At 41.8% G+C, this 10,492-nt stretch overlaps 1 protein-coding gene across 1 annotated transcript in view; it reads left to right on the top strand.

The window, feature by feature from the left end:
- Positions 1-5,997, top strand: part of LOC125483335 (macrophage metalloelastase-like) — a 29,043-nt gene extending 23,046 nt beyond the window's left edge. The window contains exons 7-10 of the mRNA XM_048598223.1: positions 1,147-1,304; positions 2,945-3,098; positions 3,203-3,303; positions 5,473-5,997. Coding sequence (XP_048454180.1) covers positions 1,147-1,304; positions 2,945-3,098; positions 3,203-3,303; positions 5,473-5,573 — 514 coding nt within the window. The 3' untranslated portion in view covers positions 5,574-5,997. The remainder of the gene's footprint in view (positions 1-1,146; positions 1,305-2,944; positions 3,099-3,202; positions 3,304-5,472) is intronic.
- The last annotated feature ends 4,495 nt before the right edge of the window (positions 5,998-10,492 follow it).

A 10,492-nucleotide genomic window follows, 5' to 3' on the forward strand; every position in this document is an offset into this window, starting at 1 on the left:
GAAACGTCAGCCTCTCTGCTCCTATGATGCTGCTTGGCCTGCTGTGTTCATCCAGCCTTGCACCTTGTTGTCTCGGATTCTCCAGCATCTGCAGTTCCTACTATCTCTAACCCAAATTGTTAACTTGTTTTTGCTTTTTTCCAGATACTGATGGATTTGTTACTTTTGGTACAATGTATTTTGTTCAGATTACTGGCAGTTCTCTTTTATACTCACTGGACAGCACTATTCCCGTGATTGAGCTTCCCTTAGAAAAAGCATCAACCATCAGATTGTTTTTACCTGCTATAGAGTCCTTTATGGGGAAAGATTTCTGCATGCAGTAACTTCATAAATACATTTAAAAAGCACGGATAAGATTTTCCACTTTGGATACAATCATTAACTTGAGAATAAGTTGTGGTCATTATGCGATCAAATTTCAGAAATATTCTAATTGCTTAAGTTTCCACTCAAGTCAATTTACCATTCACCAAACTTAAAATCTTCCATGATTCAAAACTTAATTTTAAAAAGCATTTGCTCATTGTATTTGTTACTCAGTTCTCAGTTTAATCACAACCTAAGAGATTGAAATATCTATAAGTTTCTGAAATGTTCTGATCAATGTCCTGGCATCTAAAGCAATCTTACTGTTAAAAGCCTCTTTGAATTACTGAACCATTTGACGTGTTTGGATTTCAATGTTGGGGTTGCATGGCCAGGAGTGTGGTCTGGCCCAGCTCTGAGCACAATCATTTGGGAACAAAAACCGAAATTGCTGGAATAGCTCAGCAGGTCTGGCAGCATCTGTAGAGGGAAATCAGAGCCAACATTTTGGATCCAGTGACCCTTCCTCCTAATCTTTTGGGAACTTGCTATGCACTGCCCAAAATCTGTGCTTTGTCTGGTTGCCCAATTTCATGTGCAATTCACTGAAATAAAACAATTCAAAATAGTAATATAAACTCCTGACTAAGATGTTTACAACTTTGCTATACGTAGCCAGCACAGAAATTTTTCCACAATAAAGATGAGCTAAAGGATATTGTGGTCATTCCTGATTATGTACTGATAACTCAGAGTTCCAGCTATCAACAGAAATGTAGAAAATAAGCCCATCACATCAGGTTCACCACTGATGCAACGTTCATCATTGTCTTGCAGGTTCTTTCAGATTTCACGTAATTCGAGGATATTGCCAGTTAGTGGCACTTGGCCAAATATCATGTCAAACATTGATGCTGCTGTTGCTGTTCCATCCCGCTGGAGATACTACAGAAGGAGATTCTTCCGCAACAGACAGAATATTATTTTCTTTACAGGTTACACTTTGCCTATTGATTTTTTTTGTAATGAATCTATTACCATACCAGGAATATTATATTGTCTTTGATGCATAATGGTCATACATCACCTATGTTTGTTTTACAGTTTTATCCAGAGTTTTACTTAAATTAAGTGTAATACATGGATCAAAACTTGCTGCAGTATATGCAATAAGTTCAACTTTTACCTTCATTGTTGAGTTTGTATGTAGTTTGGATTGTAACTTGCTGGAACAAGAGTTAATTGTGGCAACACTCATCTGGGACCTTTGTGCAATTTTTCATGTTTAACGTCATGAAGACAAATTGATTACAAGCAGGAAAAAGGAGTCAATACTTCAAATTGTTCCCCTTCTGGGCAGAGAAGATTGATTAATTGATTTAGCATTACATTAACAATAATTACAGTGTCAAAAACATACCTAGGCAGAGTTTAGTGGTCAAATAATATGCAAATCCAGCAAGATCACAAAAATAACTTGGAGGTGAGATGACAGTGATGGGAAGTAAACAGCCACAAGGCATGAACTGAGCAGCAAATTCTGGAGATCTGATTGGCAAAGGCCTGGATTTTTGTAACAATGAAAGGCCTCTCCATCATTGTGAAAATGATGAAGGCCAACATCCAGAATTCTGGCCCCAAACATGTGCGCTGGATAAGAATAGGAGTGGGCCATATTTTGCACCTGTGTGATTTTGTGGAGGCATCCATCCATGTTGATCAGCAGCTGCCTCCTCTCATGGCTCATTTTGGCAACTATTTCAGGAATGGTCCTAAAAGCAGCTGTATCATCGTCTGGCAGTGATTGTGAAAGGATGTGACCTTGTCCTGCACAGTCCAAAACATGTGATCATGACCAAACAACACACTCTGCACATTAACGGTGCACCCACAATACACCAATGCCATTTCCTGACACCTGTGTAGTGACAGAGCTTTGGTGGAAATGGCTGGAAACATCTCTCTTTGTGCTTTTAGTGGTGCAGGTGACTATTTCACAGCTATTTGATTCAACTTCCCCTTTCTCTCCTAGGCATGTTACACTCATCACATGCTATGTTTCAAATTAATGGACTGAAACCCAAGATATTATTTTGTGTAAGACATCGGTCTAATTGTATTTGAATGAATCAACACTAATTTCTTCCATTAGCTCCCTGGAAATTCTATTCCAATTGCTCACATTTTCACACACAATGCAGATGGTGAAGTCAGGATCAACTTGAAAGACTGATCTCTGTATAAATAATCAGCAACTGAGAGTAGCACAGACAGTCTTGCTTATTTATTTCCTATTACAATAGTGAAGTCATTGAGCCACATGGATATTCCTGAATGCACAGGCATTTTGAGAGAGTTTATTACTACGTGTAGAATTATTACGATCATCCTTCCAGTCATGATTTCCAAGTTATGATTTCATGTTCCTCCTCATAGTTGATTATTATATCAATTATTCCAAATATTTGGAGTACCATAACAGTCCATTGATGCCAGCATTCAATGTGAGTTGATTTGTGCTTAAGAGTATCTGAAATGTATACCACTTTGTATTCTGTTATGCCATAAGATTGGGTGATGGGTTTAATCAATCATTTTATGCTTATGTATTAAATGAATGCTGTTCATTGTACAGGATCTCAATACTGGAAGTTTCATCGGACTTTACTGAGACCAGGATTCCCAAGGAATATCACTGATTTTGGTTTTCCAAGCAATGTTAGTAAAATAGATGCTGCATTGTACATTGGAAGAAAAATACTGTTCTTTGTAGGAGATCAACTTTGGAGGTATTGGCTTCATATAAAATAATCCTCAACCAGTTTTCTGTTGCTTTTGTTGTGTGTCTTGCTCAGAGGACAGACAATACAGTATTTTGTATTTTTTTCTTTAGTTATGGCATACGACAAAATCGAATGAGCAGCAGCAGCCCGAGATTAATAAGTGACATCTTTGAAGGAATTTCCAATGTTGATGCAGCTCTTCAAATTCACAGTAAGTTCAAATCCACAATCTGGCTGCAACATTCAATACTGATTATGTCGGTAATCTCTTTGGAACAGCATTAACATGACAACTGCATGAAATTTTTTGCTTAGTTTTGTCTCATCCTGGCTGTGTTCTTTAATCTAAACGTAAAAAAACTGAAATAAATAATGCATTTTTTTTTCTTATCTGCACATCTATGAATGCTCCACATGTATTTTGAAATTCAAAACTGGGACCCTCCAGTCCTAAACTCTCATTATGCCTGATTTGCATTGCTTTCAATCCTCAAATGAGTTTGAGACCAGATGAATTAGCCAGCCATTCCGTCAGTAAAACAGCAACTGAGAAAATGGACTTCCTCAGTGATACTCTGAGACTTAAATCTTCGCCTGGGCTTCGGTAGGAAGAATAGAGGCATAGACCACTTTATTCATGGGGAAAGGCCTCAGAAATCTGAAGTGCAAAGGGACTTGGGGATCCTAGTTTGGGATTGTCTTAAGGTTAGCATCCAAGTTCAGTTGGCAGTTAGGAAGGCAAATGCAATATTAGCATTTATTTCAAGAGGATGAGAATATATGAGCAGAGATGTACTGCTGAGGCTGTATAAGGCTCTGGTCTGATCACATTTAGAATATTATGAGCAGTTTTGGTGCCCACATCTCAGGAAGGGTGTGTTGGCATTGGAAGGGGCCTAGAGGAGGTTTACAGTAATAACCATGGAAATGAAGGGCTTGTCTTATGAGGAATGGTCCATGTTATGTATGTAGCTGGGTGTGATTTGCCTCTTTAAGGGTCAGGTGACACTGAGCAGGAGCTAGAGGAGATGGTCTAAAACTGACTGTGGAGCTGAGAGGATGCACAATAAAGTATTCCCTATTCAAATGCACCCTCCATCTACCTTGTTGGGAGGAAGGACATCACCCGGATTTTGGAAATGGAGTGGGGAAATATAGGGGTAATGTTAAGAGAAGTGGATATGAGGGAACTCGGGCTGTGGTCAGTACCAGGGAAGAACAGCGCACTAACACAGTCAGACAGGGAGTGGCCAATGCAGACAGCATCCACAGAGGGGACTCGGGATGCAATTGGCTACTAGAATCGAGTGTCAGAAAAGCAAAACAGTGAGTCAATTTGGAGTGGCAGTGCCACTTGATGAAGAGACAGCAAGTTGTTCTGTACACCAAACATTTTAATGCACTCTTAAAGGCGAATAAATTGGCTGAAGACGTAATGATACTGGTTTTCTGGAGTACCATTGGGATCAATCACAAAGGAGAGTCCATTGCCCAATTTGTGGCTGCCTTAAAAGAGACTGGTGGAGCTTTGGAAATTCAGAGGATTCCTTCAAGTTTTTTTTGTGGGGCCATTTCTAGCCTCCAACACAAAGCTATCTAATGGTAGCTACTAACAGAGACAGACCTGGATTTCAAGGCAGCTTTCGAAATTGCTACCTCAATGGAGGTGGCCACCAGCAAAGCAACAGAGTTGAGTGACAATACCTGGGTGTATAAAGTACCAGATACTCTACAGAGCGTGGTACCAAACGTCGAATGATGTGGCAAAAGTGGCAGCAAGGAGTCAGCATGTTGGACTTGAGCAATCCAATGCTGCAGGTGTAGGTAACTGGGTCATATTGTCCAAAATTGCCAGGTACAACTGCAACAAGAGAAGGAGTGTCTAAAGGAGATGATTCAGAAAACAAGGTATAAAGTACATGACCCCAGCCAGGGAGTAGACTACTCACCAGAAAGGACCGGACAGTATGAATTCCAAGCAGAGTAGAATAACATTGCTTCATCGGAGGATCCACTGATGATGTCACCTAGCATGGTGATGAAATGTCTGAACAAGAACAAGCCCAGCTCGGCGAGCAAGTCAACAACATCACCCACAACCCGAGCTACAGATCTTTGCCAAAACTTTAAATGAGTGTGGGTGACCCTGGCTGGGCCTAGTATTTATTGCCCACTTCTAGTTGCCCTTGAGAAGGTGGTGGTGAGCTGCCTTCTTGAATTGCTGCAGCCCATTTGGTGCAGGTAGACTCACAATGCTGTTAGACAGGAGGTTCTCCTGGTCACCTGCCAGACTTATAACACGACAATGATGAACCTTACAATGAAATTTGGTTCCCATGTTTTAAACAAATAATAATTACATTTCTTTTCCATTTGACAGGGAGATTTTACCTCATAACTGGATCTTCTGTGCGTGTATTCAACAGGTTTCAAAGGCTGATAGCAAGTTTTGAACGACAACCGTGGCTAGGCTGTGAATAATTGACATGTTTTTCTGCCACTTCGCTGTATTCCAACACTTAGAGAATGTTGCTTTGAGAAGATGGATATATAATCATAGGTATTAAACAAAATTAGCTACTCAACAAAGCTTAATCACTAACTCTTTTGCAATACAATTGTTACATTTTAATTTGAAATTAATCAGCTGATTTAATTGCTCAATGCAATGCATAACTTGTAATAAGAGAATGTCAACATGACACTTAAGCATTCAAAGTATCTCAACATACATGGTCAATGAATGCAGTTTGTTTGTGTGTCATTTTCACATAATTACACCGAAAGCAGAACATTCATGGATTTTGAGGAAGATGTTGCCTTTTACTAACCTATAAATTCACTTATACCCTAATATAATGTTCCAATGTATCCTGTTGAAAATAAAGAATGCATTAAAAGACAATGTGATTCTCATCTGTCTGTGCCTCAACGCAAAATTTAATTTGAACTTACATTGATTCTTAACACAATAAATTGTGTGAGAGGAATTCGGAACCGCTTTGTCACACAGACAATAGCAGAAATGTGAAAAATCCTCTCAGAAAATAAAACAGTGGATGCAAACTTAATAATGATTTTAAACTGTACGTTCACGTCTGACTTAAATTGTGACCTCACAGAGCTGTATTATATTCCAGCTGAGATCTAACTAGTGTCTTAGAAAAGTTCAACATAACCTCCCTGCTTTTGTACTCTATGACATGATTGATGAAGACTGGACTATTGCATTCTTTATTAATAGCTCTCTACTCCAGTCCTGCCACCTATATTGACTCAGATACATATAAATCCAGGTGACTCTGCTCCTACACTCCCTTTAGAATATTACCCTTTATGAGCTTAGGCATAGAGGTTAAGCACAGAGAAGTTAGGTTGGAATTGTATGGAACATTGGTTAGGCCAAAGCAAGAGTAATGTGTGCAGTTCTGGAATTCACATTATAGGAGATTGCACTGGAAGACTGCAGACCAGGATGTTGCCTAGTCAAGTTTTAGTCGTGAAGAGAGATTGGAGAGACTGGGGTTGTTTCCTTGGAGCAGAGGAGACTGAGGGGAGACATGATTGAGATAAAGAAAAGTATGAGGTACAGGATAGATAGGAAGGAACTTTTCCCTTTGGTGGAGGGATCAATGACAGGCAGCATAGATTTCTGATAAGAGACAGGGGATTCAGATGGGAAGTGAGGAAAAATGGTTTACTCAAAGGTTAGGGGAATCTGGAACTCACTGACTGTAACGGTGGCAGAGGCAGAAACACTCATAGCATTGAAGAAGTATTTAGATGTGCACTTGTGATGCCAAGGTGTGCAAGGCTATGGACCAAGTGCTGGGAAAAATGGAATTAGAATAGTTAGGTGGTTGTTTTTGACTGGCACAGAATTTATGAGCCAAAGGGTGTGTGTTTCTGTGCTGTAAATCTCTATGACTGTATGACAATATGTCAGGAAAAGCAAGGATTTTTTAAATTCATTTGTGGGATTTGGGTGTTGCTGGCTGGGCCAACATTTCTTGCCCCCGTCCCTAGTCGCCCTTGAGAAGGTGCCTTTTTGAAACGCTGCAGTTCACCTGCTGTAGGTTAACCCACAATGCTATTAGGGAGGGAATTCCAGGATTTTGACCCCAGTGACAGTGAAGGAACAGTGATATATTTCCAGGTCAGAATTGTGAGTGACTTGGAGAGGAACTTGCAGGTGGTGGTGTTCCCATATATCTGCTGCCCTTGTCCTTCTAGGTGGAAGTGGTCATGGGTTTGGAAGGTGCTGTCTGAGGATCTTTGGTGAATTTCTGCAGTGCATTCTGTAGATAGTACACACTGCTGCTACTGAGTGTCGGTGTTGGAGGGAGTGAATGCTTGTGGATGTAGTGCCAATCAAGAGGGCTGCTTTGTCCTGGATGGTGTTTAGCTTCTTGACTGTGTTGGGGCTGCACTCATCCAGACAAGTGGGGAATATTCCATCACATTCCTGACTTGTGCCTTGTAAATGGTGGATGGGATTTGAGGAGTCAGGAGGTGAGTTACTCGCTGCAGTATTCCTAGCTTCTGGCCTGCTCTTGTAGTCACTGTGTTAATGTGATGAGTCCAGTTGAGTTTCTGGTCAAAGATAACCCCCAGGATGTTGTTAGTGGGGGATTCAATGATGGTAACACCATTGAATACCAAGGGGCAGTGTTAGAATGCTTCTTGTTCATGATGGTCATAGCCTGGCATTTATGTGGCGCAAATGTCACTTGCCACTTGTTAGCCTAAGCCTGGATATTAACCAGATCCTGTTGCATGTGAACATGGACTGCTTCAGTATCTGAGGAGTCACGAATGGTGCTGAACATTGTGCAATCATCAGCGAACATCCCCACTTCTGACCTTATGATAGAGGGAAGGCCATTGATGAAGCAGCTGAAGATGGTTGGGCCTAGGACACTACCCTGAGGAACTCCTGTAGAGATGTCCTGGAGCTGAGATGATTGACCTCCAACAACCACAACCGTCTTCCTATGTGTCAGGTACGACTCCAACTATCGGAGAGATTGCCCCCTGATACCCATCGATTCCAGTTTTGCTCAGGCTCCTTGATGCCACACTCAGTAGAATGCAGCCTCGATGTTAAGGGCTGTCACTCTCACCTCACCTCTGGAATTCAGTTCTTTTGTCCATGTTTGAACTGAGGCTGTAAATGAAGTCAGGAACTAAGTGACCCTGGCAGAACCCAAACTGGGCGTCACTGAGCAGGTTATTGTTGAGGAGGTATGTAGGGGTGACCTGTACCTGAACACACTAAGCGGCCCATACCTGCTTACAAGATGGCAGACAGAAGCTAAGCAAAACTAAACAGCCTGCTCACACAATAACAGCTAACGTTATTTTGTAGGAAATATTTGCCTCTTTGAAGCTACCAGCAATATTAAATAGTTTTTAGCTAAAAATGCTCTAATCATAGAAGTTGGTTTCAATACATAACCAGGATATAATATAAACGCTTAAAAAAATTTAAGCTTAGATGTAAAGATTAATTAGCCTCAGGAGATACCTTCTCTTATGCCCTGAACAAGATAGATTGATCACAACCCATGAATTACTGCTTTGTCGAGCACCTGAGCTTGGTTCGTGACAAATGACAACACCTTCCAGTTGTGAACCACTTCAACTCCCCCTCCCACTCCCTGAACGACATGTCCATCCTGGGCCTCCTCCAGTGTCACAACGACGCCACCTAGAAACTGGAGGAACAGCACCTCATGTTCCACCTTGGAAGCCTACAACCCAATGGTCTCAATGTGGACTTTACTAGTTTCAAAATCTCCCCACCCCCAGCCTCATCCCATGATCAACCCTCCCTCTCATCCCTGCCTCCTGGACCTGTCCGTCTTCTCTCCCACCTATCTGCTCCTCCCACCTCACTGACCAATCTCCACCATTGCCTACCTGCACTCACCTATCGCTATCCCACCTACCTTCCCCAGCGCCACGCCTTCCTCTCTATTTATTTCAGAGCCCCCTTCCCCCTCCCCATTTCAGAAGAAGGGTCCTGACCCGAAACGTCAGCTTTCCTGCTCCTCTGATGCTGCCTGGCCTGCTGTGCTCATCCAGCTCTACACTGTGTTACCATAAATTACAAACTGCTGACAGTAGAAGTAGTTGAATAATGTTACACTTATAATTAACTTTAAAACAGAAGTTAATCTTATAACAGTTAGTTAAAACTAACTGACTTTTTATTTTTACAGTATGTAATTGGGACAGTGGGAAAATAAAAGGACTACTGAATGTGATAAAAGACAGTACCAAAACTTAATGGGTATTAGAATTTGAGCTGTCCTTCCAGATAAACAAGCCTGAGAAAGACCTGAACGAGTATAGTCATTAAACTTTGGAATGCAAATGAATAGGATGCACAGAAAGATCCCAAGGCCTAGTGATTACAATATCGAGCTAATACCATAAGATCATGGGGAACCTGGGGCTATCCATGGAAATGCCCATCATTGATTAGGTGTCCCACAGGACTGGGTGTTTGGATTAAGGGGAAGGACGATGACTACGTTGTATTTGATTGCTGTAATTCTTTATCAAAGCAGAGGGTCTGTCATTGATCTATCTTCTGAAGCCAGATTTGGGGAAGATCCTTTGGCCCGCTCCCTGCACAAACTGGTTTCTGCTTGAAAAAACATCTTCCACTTGCCTGAATCCCACCTGCCTCCTGAGTCTTTGTCCTGGGTTGGGAAAGATGCTCCTACAAGGTGCTGCTCAATAGTACTGTTGATGACACCTTCCATCACTTTACTGATGATTGAGTGTAGACTGATGGGGTGGGTGTGTCCTGATTTTTATGTACAGGACATATTTGGGCAATTTTCACATTGCCGGGTAGATGCCAGTGTTGTAACTGTAGTGAAACAGCTTGGCTGGGGAGCAGCAAGTTCTGGAGCACAAGTTATTGCCGCAATGTTCTCAGGGCCCATAGCCTTTGCAGTATCCAGTATCTCCAACCGTTTCTTGATATCACGTGGAGTGAATCGAATTGGCTGAAGACTGGTATCTGCTATGCTGGGGACCACTGGAGGAGGCCAAGATGGATCATCCACTTGGCACTTATGGCTGAAGATTGTTGCAAAAGCTTCAGCCTTATCTTTTGCACTGATGTGCTGGGTCCTTCCATCATTGAGGATGGGGATATTTGTGGAGCCTCCTCCTCCAGTGAGTTGTTTAATTGTCCACCACCATTCACAACTGGATGTGGCAGGACTGCAGAGCTTAGATCTGATCCGTTGGCTGTGGGATCACTTAGCTCTGTCTATCACTTGCTGCTTTTGCTGTTTGGCGTGCAAGTAGTCCTGTTTGGTGGCTTCACCAGGTTGACACTTCATTTTCAGGTATGCCTGGTGCTGCTCCTGGCATGCCCT

The sequence above is a fragment of the Rhincodon typus genome, chromosome 6 (genome assembly GCF_021869965.1).
Source record: "Rhincodon typus isolate 14 chromosome 6, sRhiTyp1.1, whole genome shotgun sequence".
Lineage (NCBI taxonomy): Eukaryota > Metazoa > Chordata > Chondrichthyes > Orectolobiformes > Rhincodontidae > Rhincodon > Rhincodon typus.